The 26,737-nt window shown below is 47.0% G+C and overlaps 1 protein-coding gene across 2 annotated transcripts in view; it reads left to right on the top strand.

Moving 5' to 3' along the window:
* Positions 1–26,737, top strand: part of LOC120978736 (laminin subunit beta-2-like) — a 63,286-nt gene that overhangs the window by 22,606 nt on the left and 13,943 nt on the right. For both annotated transcript variants that reach the window (XM_040407048.1, XM_040407047.1), the window contains exons 3-25: positions 3,681–3,856; positions 5,076–5,199; positions 7,477–7,550; positions 7,665–7,853; positions 7,950–8,013; positions 8,247–8,449; positions 8,982–9,102; positions 9,194–9,382; positions 9,566–9,745; positions 10,179–10,291; positions 10,373–10,452; positions 10,533–10,689; positions 13,068–13,220; positions 15,741–15,902; positions 17,801–17,922; positions 18,243–18,363; positions 21,431–21,623; positions 22,306–22,449; positions 22,821–23,052; positions 23,412–23,575; positions 24,878–25,102; positions 25,181–25,395; positions 26,207–26,303. In XM_040407048.1, coding sequence (XP_040262982.1) covers positions 3,681–3,856; positions 5,076–5,199; positions 7,477–7,550; positions 7,665–7,853; positions 7,950–8,013; positions 8,247–8,449; positions 8,982–9,102; positions 9,194–9,382; positions 9,566–9,745; positions 10,179–10,291; positions 10,373–10,452; positions 10,533–10,689; positions 13,068–13,220; positions 15,741–15,902; positions 17,801–17,922; positions 18,243–18,363; positions 21,431–21,623; positions 22,306–22,449; positions 22,821–23,052; positions 23,412–23,575; positions 24,878–25,102; positions 25,181–25,395; positions 26,207–26,303 — 3,498 coding nt within the window. The remainder of the gene's footprint in view (positions 1–3,680; positions 3,857–5,075; positions 5,200–7,476; positions 7,551–7,664; positions 7,854–7,949; positions 8,014–8,246; positions 8,450–8,981; positions 9,103–9,193; positions 9,383–9,565; positions 9,746–10,178; positions 10,292–10,372; positions 10,453–10,532; positions 10,690–13,067; positions 13,221–15,740; positions 15,903–17,800; positions 17,923–18,242; positions 18,364–21,430; positions 21,624–22,305; positions 22,450–22,820; positions 23,053–23,411; positions 23,576–24,877; positions 25,103–25,180; positions 25,396–26,206; positions 26,304–26,737) is intronic.

The following is a 26,737-nucleotide window of genomic DNA, read 5'->3' as shown; positions in this document are numbered from 1 at the left end:
CCCCATTCATTTCTATGGGGCCTGCGTTACGTGAAAAACGCACAAAGAGGAGCATGCTGCGATTTTCACGCAACGCACAAGTGATGCGTGAAAATCACCGCTCGTGTGCACAGCCCCATAGAAATGAATGGGTCCGGATTCAGTGCGGGTGCAATGCGTTCACCTCACGCATCGCATCCGCGCGGAATACTCGCCCGTGTGAAAGGGGCCTTACTCTTAGCAACCAATCAGATTCCAGCTGGGTAGAAAATAATGGGAGTGATGTCACTGGAGAAGCAAGGAGGACGGGGGAACGAGCTGGCTGGAACTTGTAGTTACCTCCTGGAGTGATGTAGATGTCATAGAGTACAATGTCTGCACTGGTTTTGGGCCGTGGGGTTGCACCTTTCCCAAGCAATGAAGCTTTCTTTTAAAGGGATTGTATAAAACTAGGAAAACATGGCTTTTCCCCCCAAAAAACTGTGCCACACCAGAGTACAAGTCGTTTGTGCAGCTTAAAGTTCATGTCCACCATTCATGAAGTATCTTTATATGGTTTTCTTTCAGTCATAGAACCAAATGATAAGATTCGGGCCTCTGCTGCCACCACTAGAGGGAGCTCACTGAGCATGATTTTTGCAGGAAAGCACCGAACTCAGTGTAAAAGTCTCTGTATACAGTGAGCTCCCCCTAGTGGTGATTATCGGCCAATGCTATGACTTTGAAATGGGAAGGAGAAAAAGTTCAGCATCAGGCTCTCCTCTCACCACCTCTACTGTAGGTACCACACAAATCCCTATTGTCTTCTCTGGACCTCCACTGATCACTTCCATCAAGTCAGGCTTTATTGCTTTATTTTAGTTAAGGAGATTGTGTCATCAGAAAATGATTTATAGATTGAATCACGTTTTTACGCTAATAATATCAATTAAGAATTTTGGTGATTTCTTTTAGTATCCCATGTCACTATTTGTATTAAAAATATCCTGAAATCTTGCGGTTTTCACCATCAGTCGTATAATTGGCTGATATTTCTTGTTCTGTAGAGATAGTTTCTCAGCAGTCATCCCATTATCATCACAGGCAGGATTACAACCACAAATAACAAAGGATTCTCCATTCACAATAGGTGATGTCACAGCTTATCTTCTGCCCCTCCCTACACAATGACCTCTGCGCAAGTCACAGAGCATGCCCACATCACACTCCCATTGAAGTCAATGAGTCATCTCCAGCCTACCGGTTCCTATGGTCCATGTGGCTGCTGTAGGCCATCAATATCAGATCGGTGGGAGTCCGACTCTCAGTGCCCCATGCTGATCAGCTGTTTGAACAGGCTGCAGCGCTCACGGGAGCGCAATGACCTCATAGTTGTCGGTACGATAAACCGCACGCCATCTACTTGGTAGCTGCAGGTAGACGGCCTCTTGTGAGCAATGAAGAGGCCGCAGCACTTGCACTAACGCTGCAGCCCTTTCACACAAGTGATCAGTGAAGGTGCTGAGAGTCAGACTCCCACTGATCTGATATTGACGGTCTATCCATAAGATAGCCCATCAGTATCCTGATCCTAGAAAACTCCTTTAAGCTGCACAGTATTTGACAAATTAGAGCAGCAGTTTATGCTCCAGAGCTGCTCTTCCCACTGTCAGTGAGACAAGAGGTTACACTGATGGGTGCGTCATCTATAATACTAGGGTCATTCTGTGTGGCAGAGTGGCCTTTGGACTCCCTCAGGACCCAAGTGTGACCGCCGCCTCTGCACCCCTATAACTACACTACACCCCTGGTTTCGACCCAGCAGTTTTTCACCCATGGATATGAGGTAACTCGGTATATAACGTGCAGACTGGTTGTTGGAAAGCCAGAGCTTTGCCTGATCCTGGCGGTGCCTCCTACACTACACCCCTGGTTTCGACCCAGCATCTTCTCACCCATGGATATGAGGTTACTAGGTATATAACGTGCAGACTGGTTGTTGGGAAGCCAGAGCTCTGCCTGATCCTGGTGGTGCCTCCTACACTACACCCCTGGTTTCGACCCAGCATCTTCTCACCCATGGATATGAGGTTACTCGGTATATCACGTGCAGACTGGTTGTTGGAAAGCCAGAGCTCTGCCTGATCCTGGTGGTGCCTCCTACACTACACCCCTGGTTTCGACCCAGCAGTTTTTCACCCATGTATATGAGGCTACTAAGTATATCACGTGCAGACTGGTTGTTGGGAAGCCAGAGCTCTGCCTGATCCTGGTGGTGCCTCCTACACTACACCCCTGGTTTCGACCCAGCAGTTTTTCACCCATGTATATGAGGCTGCTAGGTATATCCCGTGCAGACTGGTTGTTGGAAAGCCAGAGCTCTGCCTGATCCTGGTGGTGCCTCCTACACTACACCCCTGGTTTCGACCCAGCAGTTTTTCACCCATGTATATGAGGCTGCTAGGTATATCCCGTGCAGACTGGTTGTTGGAAAGCCAGAGCTCTGCCTGATCCTGGTGGTGCCTCCTACACTACACTCCTGGTTGCAACCCAGAAGTTTTGCACCCATGGATATGAGGTTACTAGGTATATAAAATGCAGACTGGTTTTTGGGAAAGCTGGAGCTCTGCCTGATCCTGGCGGTGCCTCGTACATCAGCAGCGTGACCTCATATGACTGAAATATTCAGAGGGGTGAATAAAGGACAACCACAGGAGGAGCAGAACCTGTTTTCTATAGACGGGAAGTAATAATTATGCATTAATAATGTAAGGAAATACATTCAGGTGTGCAGTCTTGTACAGACCGAGAATGACACGGGAAATCGCGCTTATAGAACTGCGCATGATATTAACGGACTGTGGAAAGCTGGGTGACCTTTGGGGTTGCGACCTGGTCACATTTCCAGCTGAAGTTATTCATTTAAGTGATACCATTTCCTAGTTTACCCCTCTGTATCCATTCCTCCAGGATCTCTGCTGGAATATCCCTTTAAAAATGGCTGAATAGAATATTAAAAGGCCAAAGACCATAGGAGAACTCAAGGATCTACTTGAAGAATATGTTGGGGGCCAATGATTCTGTAGTCATGTGTTACTCCCTGCCCCCTCTAAGGCCTCTTGCACACAAACGTTGCGCATTCATTCCATGCATTGGGGACTGCAACGTCCGTGCGGCGGCCGGGACGGATCGAGACCCATTCAGCTTGAATGCGTCCGTGATCCGTCCACACAAGTTCTATTTTTTTACGGTGCGGAGGCACGGACAGAAACACCATGGAAGCACTCCGTGGGGTTCCGATCCGTGCTTCCGTTCCGTATCTCCGTGAAGTGAATGGGTCCGCCTCCATGATGCGGAGTGCACACGGGCCGGTGCCCGTGTATTGTGGACCCACCCTATGCGGGCCACAATGTTCGTCTGCCAGTGGCCTTATATTGGAGATTTGCAGGAAGAGGGGGGGGGGGTCAATACAGGCACACAGAGCTGCAGGATCAGACCACATAGGGTTTATTTGTAGTCTGTAACCATGGAGACACATAGGTCTGAATAGCAGCTGTGTATACAAAACAATTGGAGACTTTTTTTTTTAAATCAAGACTATTTCCAAATTTGCTTAATTTTTATTTATTTTTTTTAGATACTTTCGAGCAATAAAAATGGATGCAAAATTCTACACACCCTCTATATAAAATCTTTAAAATATTGCCCCTGTCTCATTGCAGTGAAAGTTCTGGGGGCAGCAGCTGAGGAACCGGACTTGATCCACCATGGATGTACAGAGGGAGGGTGTTATCCAGCTACGGGAAATCTTCTCATTGGACGGGCTCAGAGTCTTACCTCCACCTCCACCTGCGGAATGGAGACCTCTCAGGAGTACTGCATCGTCAGCCATCTTTCGGTAGGATCAAAAGAGCAACAAAATGTCTAAACTATACCTCTGATCCCTGCTAAGATCCCCAGCAATTGGCGGCGATCTACAGGGAAGTGCAGGAGCAAGTGTTCAACTTTCCCTGCAGCGCCACCAGAGGGGAGAAGAAGTATTACATGGTGGTCATTAAAATTAATAGAATGTCCATGTAAAGCAGGCATGCTCAACCTGCTGCCCTCCAGCTGTTGCAAAACTACAACTCCCAGCATGCCCTTAATAGCTGTAGGCTGTCCAGGCATGCTAGGAGTTGTAGTTTTGCAACAGCTGGAGGGCCACAGGTTGAGTATCCCTGATGTAAAGCAGGGATCTGCTGGGTCCTCCACAGAGAGACAGGCACTGTTTATAAGAACTCACTGCTCCAACTAGTGGCTGGAGGTCCTAAATACCTCGCTGCATAGACATAATGAATGCCCATTATCGGGGCACAAAAATGTGGTCTGAGGCCTCACCTCACTGCCCGCTGACTCACAGCTTCCCTCTCAAGGCTCCTGTCCAGTATCTCAGTATGAACACACAAACCTTATTATAGTCTTGTCCTTGAAGGCAAATTCTGGGGTTGACTGTAATCAGGGAGATAACAGAAAAATGCCAAGGAACTGGGCCAAGCCTTTATCCGGGCTGCAGGGCACGGAGTCTCAGCCCTAACAATATGGCTTTGTTGTTTCTGGTGATACCTGAAGAACGTCAGTGAATAAAACCTCCAGAGCTTTTTAAAAAGAGGTTGTTCAGGAGTAAAAAAACATGGATGCTTTTTTGTTTTAAGAAACAGCGCCACACCTCTCTACAGGTTGCCTGCGGTATTGCAGCTCAGCTCCACTTCAATGGAGTTAAGCTGCAATACCATACACAACCTTTAATTAAGGGTGGCGCTGTTCGTGAAAGAACGAGGCCATGTTTTTCTAATCTCAGACACCAGCTGGAACCTCTCGGTGGCCCAGACTCTAATATAGCAATAGGGTCCCAACCACTAAAATGCCCATGGGGTCCAGCAGCTGACAACCCCATATTGAGTTAGTCGCCTACTGAGGAGGTTGTCACAAATGACCTGTTATATCGTACCCTAGATATGAGGTGCGCGGGTAATGAGACCGCAGGTACGTGACTACAAATAGAGGCTGGGGGTGTGCTGAGAGTTGTAGTTTCAGGCCGAAGGTGCAGCCCCACCCATGAGGCTCATGTATCATTACAGGAGTCAGAGAAGTGCTTCATCTGTGACTCGCGTGTCCCGCACCAGAGGGGGAGCCAAAGAATTCAAAATGTCATTTACCTGACAGGACTGGATGGAGAGAAGACATGGTGGCAGTCGGAAAATGGTGAGGAAATGGCAGTTAGCTGCGCTCGTGAATGATTCTCTGTATTTCACAAGGAAGAGCAGAAGTTTATACTTCAGAGCTGCTTTTCCAGCTAAGTGGTAACCACATTTTTTGGTCAGTATACAGACAGAGGTGTAACTCAGGGGTGGGGCTTGAAGGGGCGGGGATACAGCAGTTACACTCCCTCGAGGGGCCTGAATGCAGTAAAATAAATGCCACATGGTAGTAGCATGTTACAGATTTTGCAATGGGGCCCAGGAGCATCAGGTTTCAGCTCCTGGGCCCCTGAACTATCACTGGTCATTTAGAAATTCTCCTCATTGTAGTAAGGGGACCTACACTACACCTTCTATAGTCACAGACACATCTCTGCTCATGTCCACCTCACCACCCCTCATGTCATCCCCACTCGGATAAGTTCTCTACTCCGACACTTAGGACCGTCCACATGACAGCCCCCAGGGGCCAGCAATGTAGTCTCCTTCTCCCTAGGTTTTCATTCTTTTCAATGGAGCTTACACAGTGTTAGAATCCTGCTCTTGATTGTAGGCTGTGGTTTTGGCTACTGCATGGGAGCACTAGGTAGATGCAGGGCATGCTTGGCCTTGTAGTTCCATAGCTGCCGGGTGGACAGTCTGTGTGTTTCACCAGCTCCTTCCACCAACGTAAGCCACGTGAATGTTCGAAAATCCAGCGTGACCCGGACATCACTTAGCATTGTTACATGTTGGACTTAATTGCACTAAATCTCCCTATTAAATCCTCATTTGCATATATTTACATATCGTTAAGCAGCTGCCAGCACAGGGATACACACAGATGAGGAGTGAATGAGCAGGCGGCCCGCTGGCCCTGGCCCTCCGTCATGTCTCTCACCAAGAATAGATCCTGGGGCCAGAACCGCAGTAAATTACACAGCGCCAGCAGAGCCTTAAAGGGGCACTCCATTTCAAAAATTCTATTCAGTGGTTTCTCAGCTGTCTGTTATTAGAAAAGCTGGGTAATAACCAATATGGCCACCATCACATTACTAATGCTGCAGAACCATAAGAAAGTTGAGTAACCTCTTGTTATGGGACTTGTAATGGTGGACATATTGAGCTAGTAATGGGGTCCTGTGGCTGTCACTTTTAGGGGGGTCCTGTGTCTTTAACTGTTATGGAGGTCCTGTGTCTTTAACTGCTATGGGGGGTGTCCTTTGGCTATCACTGTTATGAGGTCCTGTTGGTGTCATTGTTATGGGGGTCCTGTGAGTGTCACTAATTGAGGGGTCCTGTGGCTGACATTATCACGGGGCCCTTTGACTATCATTGTTATGGTGGTCCTGTGGCTGTCACTGTTATGGGGGTCCTGTGGCTGTCACTGTATGAGGGTCTTATTGAGGTATTGTGACTTTTATCCATTGCTAAGAGGGTCCTGTGGTTGTCACTGTTAGGGGGTTCTGTGTCTTTACTGTTATGGGGGCCCTGTGAGTGTCACTGTTGAGTAGGGGGTTCTTGTGGCTGACATTATCATGGGGTTCTTTGGCTATCACTGTTATGGAGGTCCTGTGGGTGTCACTGTTAGGTGGATCCTGCAGCTGTAACTGTTGGGGGGGGGGGGGGGGTCCTATGGATATCACTGTTAGGGAATCCTGTGCTGTCACTGTTATGGGCGTTCTGTGGCTGTCACTCTTAGGGGGTCCTTTGGGTGTCACTGTTATGAGGTCCTGTTGGTGTCATTGTTATGGGGGTCCTGCGAGTGTCACTGTTGGGAGGGGGGTCCTGTGGCTGACATTATCATGGGGTCCTTTGGCTGTCACTGTTAGGGGGATCTTGTGTGTCCACTTTTATTGAGGTATTGTGACTTTCATGCCATTGTTAAGGGGGTCCTGCGACTGGCACTGTTATGGGGGTTCTGTGGCTCTCACTTTTATAGGGTCCTTTGGCTATCACTGTTATGGGGGTCCTGTGGCTGTCAGTCTTAGGGGGTCCTTTGGGTGTCACTGTTATGAGGTTCTGTTGGTGTCACTGTTAGGGGGTCCTGTGCTGTCACTGTTATGAGGGTCTTGTGTGTCCACTTTTATTGAGGTATTGTGACTTTCATGCCATTGTTAAGGGGGTCCTGCGACTGGCACTGTTATGGGGGTCCTGTGTCAGGCTTTCATGCTGCACCCACATGGGGACAGAAAATTACTGTATCTGCTGTAAATTGTTTGCATTTGGTGTTATACAGACATACTTACGGTATATTCACCGGTGGTGTAAGGCGTTATTGTCCTTGTGTCCATGTTTCTAGGGGTGGAGATGGTCAGCGTACGGCTGGACCTGGAGGCAGAATTTCACTTCACTCATCTCATCCTGAAGTTTAAGGTAAATTTCCTTTTATTTCCGTCTCTCTGACTGTGACCGAACTCAATGTGGTAAATGCAGCCTTCTTAAAGGGACAGCAGCATGTTTCACCATCCTTTCCCCGTTATTCTCTAGACGTTCCGGCCGGCCGCCATGTTGATAGAAAGATCTTCAGATTTTGGGCGCACCTGGAAAGCCTACCGTTACTTCTCCTATAACTGCACCAAGATGTTCCCCGGCGTCCCGGTCAATGCCCTCCATAAGAGTGATGATGTCATCTGTGATCAGAGGTACTCGGACATCGAGCCGTCCACTGAAGGAGAGGTCAGTACGGGGTCGCGACCCCGGGAATATTATTGTCCCATATTGTGATTGGATGTTGAATAGGATTGATTTGAACCCTGGATCCTCTGTTTGTAGGTGATTTTCAAAGTTCTGGATCCAGCCATTAAAGTGGAAGATCCTTATAGTTTGGAGATTCAAGGTCTGTATGATGAGATGATGGTTGGGTGTACAGATGATAAGGGGCGCCACAACCGGATGGTATTTTCATGGCAGCAGCTTATTTTCCTATCCCCATTGACAGCATATGCATGCTCATCTGTGCCAAGTGTGCATGTGTCTGGGCAGGTCGGCCGAACGCTTGCTATCTAAGGGAGTCTGATGTTGTTCGATGGCACACTAACCATGAGATTTACCAGATGTTCTCCTTTTCAGAACTTCTTCAGATTACGAATTTAAGAATAAACTTCACCAAGCTGCACACCTTGGGAGACAACCTGTTGGATCAGCGGGCAGAGGTCCTGCAGAAGTACTACTATGCTGTGTATGAGCTGGTGGTCCGCGGGAGCTGCTTCTGCTATGGCCATGCCTCTGAATGTACTCCTGTAGAAGGCATCGAAGGAGGAGTGGAGGGAATGGTAAATGCAACTTGGGCCCCATAATGTCGCATCTCCATCATCAAATGTGAACTTGACTGGGCCTGTTTGCTCTCCTCCTCTCTTCTCTCTTTCTTAACAGCAGGGAGGGGGAGAATGTTGCTCAAGGCAGATCAGAGTGTGGGGAGGGGGAAAAGCATCTACAAAGGGCATCTCACACAGGCTGTAAATAGGGAGTATAGCACACACACAAGGCAGTTTGCAGGGCGAGAGAGCAGCATCCTGGACACAAAGATCCAAAATGTATTACTGGAAAGGACACGTCCACATGAGAAAAACCTGAAACTAGAAGCAAATGTATGAAGGAATGAAGATTCCAGACTTAAACTTAGTGCAGTGTTTTTACTCAGGGTAACCACTAACATGTAGAAATATATATATTTTTAAAGCCAAAACTGTATAGTTTTCTATGGGTATGCAAAGCATGATGGAGGTCTAAAGAAGTCTACCTGGCTTCATGTATGCCTTGCAGATCACAACCCTATGTCTGTCTGATAATCTATCCTCTGAACAGATCCATGGCCGATGTGTCTGCAAACATCACACAACTGGCCTGAACTGCGAGCACTGCCAGGACTTCTACCATGATCTTCCATGGAGGCCGGCAGAACACAACAACCCTCACTCCTGCAAACGTAAGATGTCCGATGGGGTCTACCAGGCCTCCAGTCGTACACAACGGCTCCATATTCACAATAGATGACACTTTCGTTGACTCTCTTCTAGAATGCAACTGCAACAACCATTCCAGGAAGTGCCACTTTGACATGGCGGTGTACCTGGCCACCGGAGGGGTGAGTGGAGGGGTGTGTGATGATTGCCAGCACAACACCATGGGGCGCAACTGTGAGCAGTGCAAACCTTTCTACTACCTGAACCCCTGGTCAGATATCCGGGCAGACACCGCCTGCATCCGTGAGTGAACTTTTGCTTCTGTGACCATGTTGCATCATGTGAGGTGGACATCTTCTACCGACGGCTCTCCAACTAAAATTTCCAGTATAGTTGTCATTGTTTGCTGGGAGTTGTACTTCCTCAAGAGCCATAGGTTGAAGACCTCTTGATGACTGTACTGAAGATTGGACTTTCCTCCTGCAGCTTGTGACTGTGACCCAGTGGGTTCTTCGGACGGTGGTGTCTGTGATAGTCACACGAATGTCAACCTGGGGATGATCGCGGGTCAGTGTCGTTGTAAGGAGAACGTCAAGGGGGAACGATGTGACAGCTGCAAAGAGAACTTCTATGGACTCAGCAGAAACGACCCTGAGGGCTGCCAACGTAAGGAATGATACCCAATGTGAAATCTGTACCGGGGCCCCCCATTATACGTCATTCAGGTGGTCTCCTTAGATAGGTCAGAAGGACCTTTTGGGCTCCTTAGGCTTCAGGGCCTAAAGTGTCTCCTCCTTCTGCTGCCCTCATAGTGAATTTTCATGGGCTGGTACAAAGGGTCAACGTTTACCATGGTGGGTCATAATTTCATTCAGGTTCATTCTCATCTAATCAGGGGCGTATACAGATAAGCAGGGGTGGGCCACAGGAAAATTTAAAAAGGAAACGGGTCATCCTCCAACCCCATCCACCCACTAGGAAGGTACCAGCCAGACCTAGGCCCTCACACACCGTGATGGACCCCATAGCCACCATGGTCTTTATGGCACTTAATCCCTTCCCTTCTTTACTTCTGATTTGTTTAATGTTCTACCCCTAGCGTGCCGATGCGACCCCCGGGGGATCATAGCGGGAAGCACACCATGTGACCATATTAGCGGCGACTGCTACTGTAAGCGGTTTGTGACGGGACGATACTGTAACCAGTGTCTGGTAAGTGATTCTGCATCATCTGTCACTTCAAGATTTACGTAGGAAGCGTTTTATTACGTTGTTTTATTTATTTGGTAACAGCCCGAGTTTTGGGGTCTCAGTAACGACATGATGGGTTGCCGACAGTGCAATTGCGATTTTGGCGGAGCGTACAATAATAGGTAAGTCCGATTTATTTTAGCCCAATAAATGCCAAACCTGCAATCTACCTAAGTTCAAACCGTCTCTCCCCCCCCTACAGGTGCTCCTTTGAGGATGGTCAGTGCGACTGTCGTGCTAACGTCATAGGTCGGCAGTGTGACGACGTACAGCCCGGCTATTTCTGCATGCCTCTGGATTATTACACATACGAAGCGGAAAACGCCAGGGGGCTTTCACCCACAGACCCTCAAACACCGGTATGTTAGGAGTAGGCTGATCTCAATACCATCCAATACCAGGGATCAATGCCATAAAATGTCAGGCATGACTAGGGCACCCCTAAAAAAAGGTCCTTCAAAGGTCCTTAGGTGAACCCTGTTGTCTTAGTCCATAGGGTTTGTACTAGATTAGAAAAACATGGCTGCTTTCTTCCAGAAACAGCGCCATTCTGGTCCATGGGTTGCGTTTGGCATTGCGGCTCTGTTGAAATAAATGGAGCTGAGCTGCAATACCACACACAACTGATGGACAGGTGTGGCGCTGTTTCTGGAAGAAAGCTGCCATCTTTTTTCTGATTCTATACAACCCCTTTAAGTGCCCTGCACCAGTGCAAACATGCTCAGTTTTTCAGAACTTCTATTGAGCCTTGGACAGTAAAATGCATCATTAGGCATTTCCAGCATTCAAAAAGTTAAAGTGAATATCCACCCTTCATGTCCTGATCTATTTTTAGTGCTCAGAGCTGATTTTTCTAATACAGAGCGCCAAATCCCCAGCATAGACATAAATGCAAAAATTCAGGCTATCTGTAGCCACCAGTAGAGGGAGCTCACTGAATGTATGTTCATACATGGAAACCACACAGCATGCAGTGAGCTCCCTCTAGTGGTGAATGCTGACATTTACCACTATGTCTATGGAGGTTATTTTTGGAGCTCTGAATCATAAAATGGGAGCTTCAATTGCTATAAAAAAAATATATAAAAAATTACTCAGCACAGGGCATTGAACCCAGAAATCAACATAGGGTTTAAAGGGGCAGAATCATTTGAAAGGTTGTTTGTTAATTACATAGAAGCTGTGAAAGCCTTTGGAGGCATTATTTTTTTATTATTGCATTTTACTCATTTTGGCCTAACAATCATTTTTTCATTTGGTCTTTATTCAAAATTTTCAACAGTTTTTCTTCTACAGGGTTTACGTTTCAGTCTATATGCAGAGTATCTTAGTTTCAGTTTCAAACTGAGCCGTCAGGTTGCTGCTCTGATGGCATCTGTGTTGGTCCAATGTTCCTATGTGCCCGCATTACTGAGAAAAATGAGTTTTTTATATATGCAAATGAGCCTCTAGGAGCAACCGGGGCGTTGCTATTACACCTAGAGGCTCAGCTCTCTCTGCAACTGCCGCACCCTCTGCACTTTGATTGGCAGGACCAGGCAGTGTAAACATCATCACACCTTGCCCTGTCAATCAAAGTGCGGAGGGGGTGTCAGCTGCAGAGAGAGCAAAGCCTCTAGGTGTAACGGCAACGCCCCCGTTGCTCCTAGAGGCTCATTTGCATATAGTAAAATATCATTTTTCTCAGCAATGCGGGCACATATGAACATGGGACCAACACAGATGCCTTCAGCTGCCAAGCGCACACGTAACAGGTCAGCCGGAGTCATAGGTACAAAACTGCTGACAGATGCCCTTTAAGTGAGTGTTTATGAGCTGTCAGGAGTTCAGAGATGAGGACTAGACATCCTGACTGTTCAGTGTGAAGCTACGAGCAAGATACTCTGCAGATAGGCTGAAACTTTACTCTGTAGGACAAAAACTGTAGAATTTTTTTAAATAAAGACTAATTGAAAAAAAGATTTTTAGCCCAAAATGAGTAAAATGCATTGATAAAAAAAATACCTCCCAAGATGTTCATAACCTTAATGTAATTAACAAACTCTACAGCTTACAAATTTGCATATAAGACAGAACGAGGACTGTGTTTACTACAATAGAAAATGGCGCCATTGTGTGGGGTAGTCTCAATCTTCCTTCTAAATTACCAGCTATGCCGCGTTGGCAGCTTAAATTTATCTCGCTGCCCAATTAGTGACATGAAGAAATTTCACCTGCCCTGGAATCCTAAAAGGGCCTTTGTTAGAGGAAAGAAATGTGACTAAATAGGTGGCGGGCTGCCAGGGAGCGTACCTTCCCTCCTGCCCTCTGTGCCCCATTCAAATTCCTCAGGCTGGATTTCGCCTCTGCATTCCTAGATCTGTGCTCTATGATAATATATGTACCGTATCCGCCATAGAATTGTCTATGTTCTGCAGTCTGCGCACTAATCCTCAGTGTTTCTTCTAAAATTCCAATGCAAAAAAAGGTAAATGTGCTAAAACTGCACTTTTCAGGTCAAAAAATACCAATGAAATCAAAGGGGTTGTCCAGGATCAGAAAAAAAAACGGATTTTTTTTTTTCCAGAAATAGCGCCACTCTTGTGTAAAGGTTGTGCCTGGTATTGCATCCCCCATTCAAGTGAATGATGACACGGTTTATGGGCAGACAGGGGTTCCTGGGAATATCTGTGCATTCTGAACGGTATTGTGGCTCCATAGAGATGTCCGATTCATCCGTGTTCCTCATGTACTGTAGGGCGACCTCAAACCGGAAGCTCCGACGGACTGTGTGGAATACTACAATGGTATTCAGAATGGAAAGAAAGTTAGACTGCGCCGTCACCGGAGGACGATCCGTTTTCTCCAGCAGAGGTCGTCACACCGCAGAGCTCGACAGCTACAGCAGAAGGTACTGAGTTATTGGACACCACTACACATGTCAACTGCAATCTACATAAAATGAGGAAACAATTTGTACACTCCAGAGCTGCACTCACTATTCTGCTGGTGCAGTCACTGTATACATACATTACTTATCCTGTACTGATCCTGAGTTACATCCTGTATTATACTCCAGAGCTGCACTCACTATTCTGCTGGTGCAGTCACTGTGTACATACAATACATTACTTATCCTGTACTGATCCTGAGTTACATCCTGTATTATACTCCAGAGCTGCACTCACTATTCTGCTGGTGGAGTCACTGTTTACATACATTACTTATCCTGTACTGATCCTGAGTTACATTACATTACTGATCCTGTACTGATCCTGAGTTACACCCTGCATTATACTCCACAGCTGCACTCACTATTCTGCTGGTGGAGTCACTCTGTACAAACATTACATTACTTATCCTGTACTGATCCTGAGTTACATGCTGTATTATACTCCAGAGCTGCACTCACTATTCTGCTGGTGCAGTCACTGTGTACATACATTACTTATCCTGTACTGATCCTGAGTTACATCCTGTATTATACTCCAGAGCTGCACTCACTATTCTGCTGGTGCAGTCACTGTGTACATACCTTACATTACTTATCCTGTACTGATCCTGAGTTACATCCTGTATTATACTCCAGAGCTGCACTCACTATTCTGCTCGTGCAGTGATGAAAAATAGTTGTAGAGCAGCACAAAATGGACCTTCTGACCGATCCGGAATGCATCAGCCGTGATGGGACCACCGATCCACAGCCGTCCCACGAATAGTAGTAGATAACAAAATGGTTCACAGCAGCATATCCAGTGTGACTTTTTATTGGGAACCAAGAGTGCACACACAAAGCAATATGGCGCTTTGGCTACGCAGTAGCCTTTCTCAAGTATGAGAAAGGCTACTGCGTAGCCGAAACGTCTTTTGCTTTGTGTGTGCACTCTTGGTTCCCAATAAAAAGTCACACTGGATATGCTGCTGTGAACCATTTTGTTATTTACTACTATTCTGCTGGTGCAGTCACTGTGTACATACATTACTTATCCTGTACTGATCCTGAGTTATATCCTGTATTATACTCCAGAGCTGCGCTCACTATTCTGCTGGTGCAGTCACTGTGTACATACATTACTTATCCTGTACTGATCCTGAGTTACATCCTGTATTATACTCCAGAGCTGCACTCACTATTCTGCTGGTGCAGTCACTGTGTACATACATTACATTACTTATCCTGTACTGATCCTGAGTTACATCCTGTATTATACTCCAGAGCTGCACTCACTATTTTGCTGGTGCAGTCACTGTGTACATACATTACATTACTTATCCTGCTCTGATCCTCAGTTACATCCTGTATTATACTCAGAGCTGCACTCACTATTCTGCTGGTGCAGTCACTGTGTACATACATTACTTATCCTGTACTGATCCTGAGTTACATCCTGTATTATACTCCAGAGCTGCACTCACTATTCTGCTGGTGCAGTCACTGTGTACATACATTACATTACTGATCCTGCTCTGATCCTCAGTTACATCCTGTATTATACTCCAGAGCTGCACTCACTATTCTGCTGGTGGAGTCACTGCATGCATACATTACTTATCCTTTTCTGATCCTGAATTTCATCATGTGTTATACTGCTGAACTGCATTCACAAGAGTGCAGCTCTAGATTATAATAACACGGGATCAGTACAGGATAAGTAATGTAATGTATGTACACAGTAACTCCACCAGCAGAATAGTGAGCGCAGCTCTGGAGTAACACTAAGGCTACTTTCATACTTGCGTTGTTATTTTCCGGTATTGATAGCCAGCAGATGATCTCAATACTGGAAAAAAAACATTTCCGTTTAGTCTTCATGCATTCTGAATGGAAAGAGACCCGTTCAGGATGCATCAGGACGTCTTCCGTTCCGGCAGCATTCAGTTTTATGACTGGACACAAAACCACTGCAAGCTGCGGTTTTGTGTCCAGTCATAAAAACGGAAAAAAACGGATCCGGCCCTGTAAACAATGTAAGTCAATGGTGACAGATCCGTTTATTTAGAAGCCTAAAAATCCCGGATCCGTCACCCATTGACTTTGAATGTATTTAGTGAGGGATCAGTTTTTTTTTCCGTTTTGATTTCACACAACCGCATCCTAACGGAACGGATGCATCCTTATGTGCAAAATCAAAACGGATCCGTTTAATTCCGGTATTGAGATCCTCTGCCGGATCTCATTACCGGAATTAACCACGCAAGTGTGCAACACTTGGTACATGAACTTCTTTATATCTTTGGTATAAAGAACTTGTTGAAGCCGCGGCGGTTCCTCCGCGAGATGCGGTGTGAAATCTTTGGCAGCCAGGTGTTCAGCCAACGCCCCGATCTAATTGCCTGTAAATCCTCCGTGTCTTATGCACACAGAATGTCAGACAGATCTAAGCTCGTGTCAGGAGGCGATGCCATCATCTCTCCTTCATGTCGCCTGCAGCCAGACACGGAGATAATCCGCCGCGAACACTCGCCAGATCACATGATCACCTGGACTGGACCGGGGTTTGCCAGAGTCAGAGATGGAGCCGGTCTCTCGTTTCATGTCGACAACATCCCGTACCCGATGGACTATGACATCATGATCCGATACGAGCCGGAGGTAATGCCAGGGGTGGTGGCACCACATGGAGCACAGATGTCATGTCCTCTCCTGAGCTCACCATCACCCCCTGCTGGGCACGAGCTGCCAAGACAAAAGGGGGAGGGGAAGTGACTACTGCTCAGAGCCTATTTCTGTCTCCCAAATGTGGTTGTCACTTTTCAAGATTCTATTTGCGCCAGAAAAAGGTCACACATTTTGGCTCACCCACAGTTTTTACTTTCTTGTTGAAATTATCACCTATTTTGAAAAGTGGGTGTGGACATGGGCGTGGTTAAGTATGTTAATTAGACACACTTGTTAATAGACGGATAACACAACGTAAGGCCTCTTTCACACGAGCGTGTCCGGATTAGATCCGGATGCGTCCCGGTGTATTGCAGCAAACCCGCGCGAGTAGGTACCCAATTGCGTTCCGATGTTCAGTTTTTATCGCGCGGGTGCAATGTGTTTTGCACGCGCGTGATAAAAAACCGACTGTGGTACCCAGACCCGAACTTCTTCACAGAAGTTCAGGTTTGGGTTAGGCCTCATGCACACGACCGTTTTCTTTTGCGGTCCGCAAAACAGATTTCCGTTGGTCCGTGAACGTTTTTTCTTCCGTTGGTCTTCCTTGATTTTTGGAGGATCCACGGACATGAAAAGTGAAAAAAAAAACTAAGTCAAGTTTGCATTGAAAATGATAGGAAAAACGGACACGGATCACGGACACGGATCATGGACGCGGATGACTATCTTGTGTGCATCTGTGATTTTTCACGGACCCATTGACTTGAATGGATCCGTGAACCGTTGTCAGTTGTCAGGACAGGTCATATTTTTTTCACGGACTGGAAAAACGGATCACGGACGCGGAAGCCAAATGGTGCATTTTCCGATTTTTCCACGGACCCATTGAAAGTCAATGGGTCCGCGAAAAAAGACGGAAAACGGAACAATGGCCGCGGATGCACACAACGGTCATGTGCATGAGGCCTTATAAGGGCAAATAATAGCATTCTGAATACAGAATGCCTAGTATAATAGCGCTGGAGGGGTTAAAAAAATATTTAAAATAATTTAACTCACCTTAATCCACTTGCTCGCGCAGCCCGGCATCTCTTCTGTCTCCTTCTTTGCTGTGTGCAGTAACAGGACCTGTGGTGACGTCACTCCGGTCATCACATGGTCCATCACCATGGTAAAAGATCATGTGACGGACCATGTGATGACCGGAGTGACGTCACCACAGGTCCTTTTCCTGCACACAGCAAAGATGAAGACAGAAGAGATGCCGGGCTGCGCGAACTAGTGGATTAAGATGAGTTAAATTATTTTATTTTTTAACCCCTTCAGCCCTATTGTACTAAGCATTCTGTATTCAGAATGCTATTATTTTCCCTTATAACCATGTTACAGAACCCCGATCCCAAGGCGGAACTTCTGTGAAGAAGTTCGGGTTTGGGTACCAAACATGCCGATTTTTCTCACGCGCGTGCAAAACGCATTACAATGTTTTGCACTCGCGCGGAAAAATCGCGCATGTTCCCGCAACGCACCCGCACCTTTTCCCGCAACGCCCGTGTGAACTCAGCCTAACAGATTTAATATGGGTGACTGCCGACCGAATTTATTAGAAATGTGCTAATCTGAGCGAGCAGAGCTGCAGTGTAAAGCATGAGGGATATGCAAAGAGGTATCTCCTGAGAAATAAGAACCATCTCACCGGCGCCACCTTGTGGAAGTGGCTCATAATCCGACTTTTTGACAGAAACAAAGCAGAAACCCGAGCCTCTAGCGAGACAGGAACTGGATCTCAGACCACCTCTGACTCCAACAGACAATGTAGCTAAGCCAGAGTCACTTATCCTAGCCCTGGACAAAGCTTATATATGTATATTTCTATGTGCATTTTTCAGTCTGCCGAGGACTGGGAGGCGGTTGTCAGCGTGACCTCACAGACGTTACCCATGAGCCCGCGCTGCGGAAACGTCCTGCCTTTTGAGCAGCGGTACAAGGAAAAATTGCCTCATTCTGAAAGGTAAGAGTCCGGGTTTGAAGCCCTACAAATAATAGGTGCAAACTGTCAGGAGCCCATTGGCCCATCGATAATTTTAGGGTATTATGATAGGACCCCCCCCCCCACCCCAAAAAAAATGCAAAAAACTCCACATTCTCTGCGATGACCTTACCCCCTAACGAGCATACAGAGAGGGGTTGTCTATAGTCATTGTTTAATAATGTTCTGTTTGTAACTGACTTTATATTTCCATTTTCGACCATTTTTCAAGATCTCTGCTTGCTTTCAGTGAGTAGACACGCCCCCGGTTTACACGAAGTGCATTTGTCTTTTACATCCAGGTATATCGTCCTGCCCAAAGCCTTCTGCTTTGAGTCAAACAACCAGTATGAGGTAACCATCCGCCTCCAGAGGTTTCAGGCTGCGAACCGGCATCCCGGCAACTTTATCCTCATTGACTCGGTAATTTTGCAGTGCGATCTGTAGGCTGGGAGTAAACTCTGCGGTCGTCTAGTCAGACTGTCACATGAGGGGTTAACTTGCATCTGATGATTATATTCAGTTCACTGCATAAGGGTTTATTTACAGATGGGGCAAAAGGACTTAAAGGGGTTGTTTTCCTAAAGCCGGCTGAGGTCGGCATAAAACAAAATAAATCGAGGGATGCTCACCTTACCGTTCCCCCGTTTCAGCGCTTACTGTGTCCTCCTACACACAGGAAATGCCTGTGCAACCAATCACTGTCTCAGTGGAGACCCGCCCCCAGCCAGTGATTGGCTGAGCAGTCACTTCCTGTGTGTCAAGACTGGGCCAGGAAGTAGAAAGCAGTGGGAACCTCGAACGGTAAGTTGAGTACGGCCTATTTTATAGTTTATGACAATCTGAGGTCTTTTAAAAAAAATGTCACTGGCGAGTCGTGTTGAGCGCGAATATTCGAATCGCGAATTTTAATTGCGAATATCGCCGCTTCGAGAATTTTTAGAATATAGTGCTATATAGTCGGGAATATTGTTGAATATTCTAATCGCGAATTTATCGCAAAAATATTGCATTGCCGATCTTTCGCAATCAAGGAAACAATGACTGGAGATCACAAATTCTCAAATTTGCTAATTTATGGCGAATATTCGGCCAAAAATTTGCGAAATATCGCGAATTTGAATATTGTCTATGCCGCTCATCGCTACTGGCGAGAGGCCCCCTTTAAAGGGTCAGGAGAGGCCGCAAGCGAATGAAATGAAATATCTGGTCAGGCCCAGTTGGCAGAGGGAGAGCACCTGTGAGTGAGGCCTCCTGCACACGACCATTGTTGTGTTCCGTTCCGCAAAATTGGGTTCCGTTGTTCCGTCATCCGTTTCCGTGTGTCTTCCTTTATTTTTGGAGGATCACCAGAGATCATCTAAGTCAAGTTTGCCATGCAAATGATAGGAAAAAAACGGACGCGGACGCGAATGACAATCTTGTGTGCCTCCGTGTTTTTTCACGGTCCCATTGACTTGAATGGGTCCGCGAACCGTTTTCCGTGAAAAAAATATATTTTTTTGACGGACTAAAAACACGGTTTACGGACGCGGATGACAAACGGTGCATTAGCCGAGTTTTCAACGGACCCATTGAAAGTCAATGGGTCTGCAGAAAGTCACGAAAAACGGAACAACGGACACGGAAAAAAAAACAACGGTCGTGTGCATGAGGCCTGATGGGGACTGTGAAGGACTGAGACCTCCATGATGTCCAAAAAGTCATGTGGAATCGGGCAAATACCTCACTCATGTTAATCTACTAGTATTCTCCAGTCACAGCCAAAGCTACATTTACAATTCTGCTGGTTTCCATTGTGGGAGCTCAGGTGACCTTTACACCTTTCCAGCCAAACTCTTTCCTGACGAGGAAGCGGGCATCTAAAGGCGGACCACTCCCATGGGCGATCAATAGCGTTTCGAAAGCAGCTTTGGATGTGACTGGAGTAGAGTATAAGATAAGTACAAAATGAAGCGTTGTCCACCATGCGTGAAAGGAAGCGGATGCGCAGTGCCTGTGACAACAGGAGCTATCCCCCTTCCGCCACCTTCCGTGTGAGCACGCCTCAGCTGCGCTCGCTGGTGTCTGATTTTAAACCATCAAAGGGAAGCAAAAACACAATATCACTTCTTCCGCTCGAATAAACTGAAAGAGAGATAAAGAGGTTTCCCACGATGGCCGCCCCCGCCCTGGAGCGTCCGGTTACAGCGCAGGCTGCAGTCAGAAAAGGGATTACGTTTACCGCTTTACGGTTCAGTCTCAGCTGCCGAGAATTTAAAAAATAAAATTAAATTTCAAACATTTTTTTATTTTTATTGTACATTTATTTCTTAAAACGTCTGTTTATGGGGGGGCGGTGAGAACCCTACCCAGGGTGGCAGCAGTGGTACCCGCACTGATCCAGACAGAGAGGGGGTATCTAATTCAGGGATGCCCAACCTGCGGCCCTCCAGCTGTAGCAAAACGACAACTCCCAACATGCCCAGGTAGCTGTAGGCCGTCCAGGCATGATGGGAGTTGTAGTTTTTCAACAGCTGGGCACTTGTTTAATGGCTCATGCACACGAACGTGTGCGCCCCGTGCCCGTATTGCGGACAGCGGGTCTGCAATACACGGGCACCGGCCGTGTGCGCTCCGGATCACGGATGCGAACCCGTTGACTTGTATGGGTCAGCAATCCGCAGGATACGGAGCGGAGGCACGGATCGGATGTCCGCGAAAAGCACTGTGGAGCGCTTCCGAGGGATTTCGGTTCGTGCCTCTGCACCGCAAAAAAAATATAGAACATGTTTTATTTTTTTCCGGTGCAGACCGTCTCTTGCGGATCGTGGACCCATTCAAGTGAATAGGGCCACATCTGCAAACGCAATTTGTGGTCCGCAGCACGGGGCACACGTGTTCGTTCCTAAGGGCTAGTCCATCATTAGAAAAACATGGCTACCTCACTCCAAAAACAGCGCCACGCCTGTCCGCAGGTCCCTTGAAGTACTGCAGCTCAGCCCTTTTCACTTCTGTGGAGCTGAGCAGCAATACCACAAACAGCCTGTAGATGGGTGCGGCGCTGTTTTTGGATTCCAGCAGACATTTTTTTTCCAGTCCTGTACAGCCTTCTTCAGGGTCCTTCACACGTACCGTAAACTTCTGCTACTAAATCCATCTCAAAATCAATGCAACAGGTGAAATCTTTTTGCAGTCGATTTGTCCATAACAGAAAATTATGATACATATGAAGGCGCCCTTAAAGGGGTTCTCTACCCACTGTAAAGGGGCATTCGCATCTTAACCCTATTCAGTGTCTGTTTACAGAAGTAATTCACTGAACAGCTAGAGGTTAACAGAGCAACACTGCCACCAGCTGGCGAGCACTGGTACTGCAGATGGAATTCACCATGCAGATTCATGACCTGAGATGCAATGTAGTCTATTGCTAAGTATATACAGTAATACAATATTTTTTTTTATATATATTATTATATTGCATTTACGTTGACGTTCACGTCCCCTACAGCTCGTCCTCCTGCCAAAGTTTTCGGAACTGCCCGGTTTCTTTGGAAACGACCCCGTGTCTGTGCATCACCGAGAGGAGATGGAAAACTACAGGTGTTTGGAGTCCTTCAAGATGGCGACCATGCCGACCCTGGCAGAAATGTGCGTGAAGTTGATCTGCAGCATCTCGGCCATCGTCCACGACGGAGCATTATGTGAGTTCCGGGAAGATCGGGCTGAAAAGATGCGATTCCTGCCCTTAATGTTCACCTGTCGGCAGTTCTGTCCCTATGACACCGGCTGACCTGTTACATGTGAAGGCATCTGTGTTGGTCCCATGTTCCTATGTGCCCGCATTGCTGAGAAAAATGATGCTTTAATATATGCAAATGAGCCTCTAAGAGCAACGGGGGCGTTACCATTACACCTAGAGGCTCCGCTCTCTCTGCAGCTGCCGCGCCCTCTGCACTTTGATTATCAGGACCAGACAGTGTAAACATCATCACACCTGGTCCGGTCATTTAAAGTGCAGGGGGCATAAGTTGCAGAGAGAGCAGAGCCTCTAGGTGTAATGGTAACGCCCCCATTGCTCCTAGAGGCTCATTTGCATACAGTAAAACATCATTTTTCTCAGCGATGCGGGCACATAGGAACATGGGACCAACACAGATGCCTTCAGCTGCCATGGGCACATGTAACAGGTCAGCCAGTGTCATAGGTACAAAACTGCTGACAGATGCCCTTTAAGTTTGCCAGAGAACGCTTTGTACCAGAATGCCACCTGTAAGCAGATGTGGATATGGATTTACTTGTGACCATGTAGTTTGTATATACCTTGTAATTGCACATCTCACCATCAGAGGGCACCATGGTCCATCTTCTTTTTTCTTTTTGCAGCGTGTAACTGTAACCTCCAGGGTTCCCTCAGCGCAGTCTGTGACAAAATAGGAGGACAGTGCATGTGCAAGCCGAACGTGATTGGTCAGCGCTGCGATCAGTGTGCTCCCGGAACCTATGGATTTGGCCCCTATGGATGCAGCAGTGAGTGAACATCTGTTTCTTTTTGGGAAACTCTGTTAGGATGAAATATTAAGCAGAAACTTATCGAAGAACAGATACATGCTTTCATTTTATTCCCCTTTAAAAACAGGGGGCTCAACCTATAGTTTCCCCCGCCCCCTGAGCAGGAAGCCCCTCCCCTGAGGAACTGCATTGTTAGAAAACAAGGGGGGGGGATGTCCTGACAGTAAAGGAAATGGGGTGCAGGGAGAAACAATCAGTAGACCCTTCTCTCTTGGGTGTCAAAACCCAGCACCATAAAGTGGAGCCCATTCTGACCTTTGCTGTGCGGTCCCGTCTCTTCTATGTAGGCCATTGAATATGGACAACGTTCTCGCCTTTAATTTCCACAGAATGTGACTGTCACCCTCAAGGCTCCGCATCTCGATTCTGCAACCCCCTAACCGGGCAATGTCGGTGCCATGGCAATGTGGCTGGCAGACAGTGCGATCAGTGCTTGCCCGGGCAGTGGGGCTTCCCTAATTGTAAGCCTTGCCAATGCAACGGGCACTCCGAAGAATGTGACCCCAAGACTGGAACCTGCATCGCGTGTAGAGACTTCACAAGCGGCCGACACTGTGATAAGTAAGTTGTAGGATAGTGGGAGGCGGGAGTGTGTCAATGAGGCACAAGGCACACAATAGTATCACTATCTCAGAATAATAGCTTCCACCATAAGTAGGTAACATTTTAATTTTCTTCAGATTTAATACCTTCTTAAGTGAGTGACTATAAACGAAGCAGCTTGGAATTTGTCCTGATACATAATTGCAATGAATGCAGTACCACTTTTCACCACTGCTTTCCATAAACACTTTCCATAGAAACCAATGCAACAGCGCCCCCAGCTGTCTTTTTTTAAATTTTTTTTACCTGAAATGCATTAACTTTGGAATTTGTTACAGCTTTGTCAGTGTAAATTTTGTTAACTACATTTCCTTTAGGTGTTTGGATGGTTATTATGGAGACCCTATTCTTGGAACTGGCCAGCAGTGTCGCCCCTGCCCTTGCCCTGGGTATCCTGGCACTAAGAATTACCATGGCAGCTCTTGTTACGCCGACCGTGATTCTGGGCACATTGTTTGCCTTTGTGCACCTGGTTATACCGGTAAGAAAGACAATCTCGTGGTGGATCAGGAAACTTTCAAAAGCCAAGGGTCGAAAATTTGTCCATTCAATGCAGGGCCCTAAAATGAATGACCTGCCCTAAAGGGGTCGAAGTCGAACCATCTGGGACATTGATGGCATATCGCTAGGATATGCCATCAAGGTCAGATAGGTGCAGGTCCCAATCTTATCTCCAGAACGGGGCCCCTAAAGTGAACAGAGAGTACATGTGCGGCCACCCTCCATTCACTGCTATGGGATTTCCGAAAACAGTCCCAAAAGCAGAAGAGTGCGCTCGCTCAGCAATTTTCAGAACTCCCATAACAATGAAAAGGAAACAAACCATGCAGGCGCCGTGTATTTTCCTTCACTTCGAAGGCCTTATTGTGGAGATAGGTGCAGGTCCCACAGGTAGGACCCTCACCTATCTGCCACAGGCTTTAAAGGGCATCAACAGATTTGTACCTATGACACCGGCTGACCTGTTACATGTGCACTCGGCAGCTGAAGACATCCGTGTTGGTCCCATGTTCCTATGTGCCCGCATTGCTGAGAAAAATTATGTTTTAATATATGCAAATGAGCCTCTAGGAGCAACGGGGGCGTTACCATTACACCTAGAGGCTCTGCTCTCTCTGCAAATGCCGCCTTGATGGACAGGGTAAAGTGTGATGGTGTTTACACTGCCTGGTCCTGTCAATCAAAGTGCAGAGGGCCTGGCAGTTGCAGAGAGAGCAGAGCCTCTAGGTGCAATGGCAATGGCCCCGTTGCTCCTAGCGTCTCATTTGCATATACTAAAATATCATTTATCTCAGCAATGCGGGCACATATGAACATGGGACCAACACAGATGCCTTCAGCTGCCAAGCGCACATGCAACAGCTCAGCCAGTGTCATAGGTACAAATCTGCTGACAGATGCCCTTTAAGCCCTCTTTTTTTAAAAAGAAATTTGAGCTAATTAGTTTATTAATATACCTTTATAGTGATCATAGCGCTGATTTTCTGATACATAAATACAAATCCCCTGCATAGCCATAGAATCCAAGATAATATTCTGGTAACTAAAGCCACCACTAGAGGGAGCTCACTGCAATAATAAACCAGCAGGCAGAGAGCTCCCTCTAGTGGTGACTGCACATAGTCAGCGTATTACCAGTTGAAGCTGCGTCTATGCTGGGAATTTGGAGCTCTGTGTCAAGGAAACAAAGCAACTGGACTGAAAACATATGTGATGACAAAGGGTGGCGATTGCTTTAGGGGAATATTCTAATGCACTTTATGCACACTATCTTGTTGATCAGGTTCGCGGTGTGATAGTTGCTCCCCTGGATACTTTGGGAACCCTGACCGAGATGGAGGCGAGTGTCGCCCCTGCCAGTGCAACAACAACATCGACCCCAGCGACCCTGAGTCATGTGACTCCCGGACGGGCATGTGCTTGAAATGCCTGTACAACACAGACGGGCAACACTGCGGAGAGTGCAAAGCCGGTTACTTTGGGAGCGCCATCCTGCGCAACTGCCGCCGTACGTAGCTAGATTAAACCTCCGTGGCATCCATTGTGCCTGCTACGTACCCGGACTGCACATCTTCTTTTATTACAGGCTGTACGTGCAATGAGCTGGGTACGCTGCAATCGCACTGCTCCAGAGACACCTGCTACTGCGACAGAGCGACCGGACACTGCCCCTGCCGGGCACACGTCATTGGCAAGAACTGCGACCAATGTGCATCTAACTTCTGGAACTTTGGAGCAGATTTAGGCTGCGAGTCTTGTTCCTGTGTTCCCAGCCATTCCTTGAGACAGGACTGCAATGTGGTGAGTCTCCATGGCACCGGATGGGCACTTAAAGGGGTTGTCTCATCATGACACCCCCTTTCCATGTGCCCTGGCACAACATATGGACCTCAAAGAGGGGGAGGGGGTCCTATGCGTTTGACCCTCTCTAAGGCAGAATGGTGGACTCAAGCTGCTCTTAAATTACAAGGACGGCCATTAATCTGACCACTGCTTCCCCCAGCAAAATCAGCTGTTTGCAGGTGCTCGAAGTAGGACATAGGGGCATCAGCTGATCTTCTCAGGGACTGCATGGGATTTTCTATGATGAGACATGCCTTTTAAAGGGGTCCTGTACTTTTGGAAAATGTGGGTCATTAATTCTTAAAAAATATTTTGAATGATCGCAAATTTGCATTGGAGGTATAACAAGTGCTATCAAATGGGCCCATCGCCTTTCAAATGTCCTACGTCTGGGACCCACACATATATTGAGATTTGAGAGCGTCCAGACTCTCCCTAGTGGGGTAGCTGCCGCATCCAGAAGGCAAATGAACGCTGAGGTGTCTTCAATTCTGTCTGCCTGCAGCCACCACTAGGGGGAGCTTAGGAGATTACTGCATACTGTTGATAAATTGAACTAAGCTCCCTCTAGTGGTGGCTTCAGGTAGGACCGAATGTTATCATTTATGTCAATGCAGGAGATTTGGAGCTCTGTATTAGAGAAACTGAGCTCCAACTTCTATAAACATGTACATTATTAAGAGTCCGCACAGAATTTACTTTACTATATATACACAAAGTGCATTTGTAAAACATTAGATTTTGAGCCTGTCTACTTTGCCTCCTTCAGTACACAGGCCAGTGTTATTGTCGGCCGGGTTTTGGAGGCAGAGTCTGCTCTCATTGCCAAGAAAATTACTGGGGAGACCCACAGCGGAAATGTGAAGGTACGATGACCGCGGGATATTTTATTGCAAGTCCTAACCCTAATCCCACTAATTTCATTAATGCAGCGCCCCCTACTGATAAGTCCTCTGCCGTGATTAGCTGCAAGGAGCAGAGGTGTACCTTAAAGGGGTTTTCTAGGATCTGGATACTGGTGGCCTATATTCAGGATAGGCTATCAGTATCAGAACGATGGGGGTCCGACTCTTGTGCATCGATATCCTGAGTCCAGAAAATCCCTTAAAGCTCCTGGGGACCCCTAAATGTCACATTGCAGTTATAGCAGTGCTGCCGTCTTTAACCAATGATAGACTATGTTGCTGCTGTAACCGCTAGAGTAAGGCTAGGTCTTCACGACGACATGTGTCGCGCGACAGATAGGGCACAACTACACTGCAACATTTGTCGCGCGACATTTTGCCGCACCAATGTCGCG

The sequence above is a fragment of the Bufo bufo genome, chromosome 9, assembly GCF_905171765.1.
Source record: "Bufo bufo chromosome 9, aBufBuf1.1, whole genome shotgun sequence".
Classification (NCBI taxonomy): domain Eukaryota; kingdom Metazoa; phylum Chordata; class Amphibia; order Anura; family Bufonidae; genus Bufo; species Bufo bufo.
The sequence above is the reverse complement of the archived record's forward strand: the minus strand, read 5'-3'. Positions and strand labels throughout refer to the sequence as shown.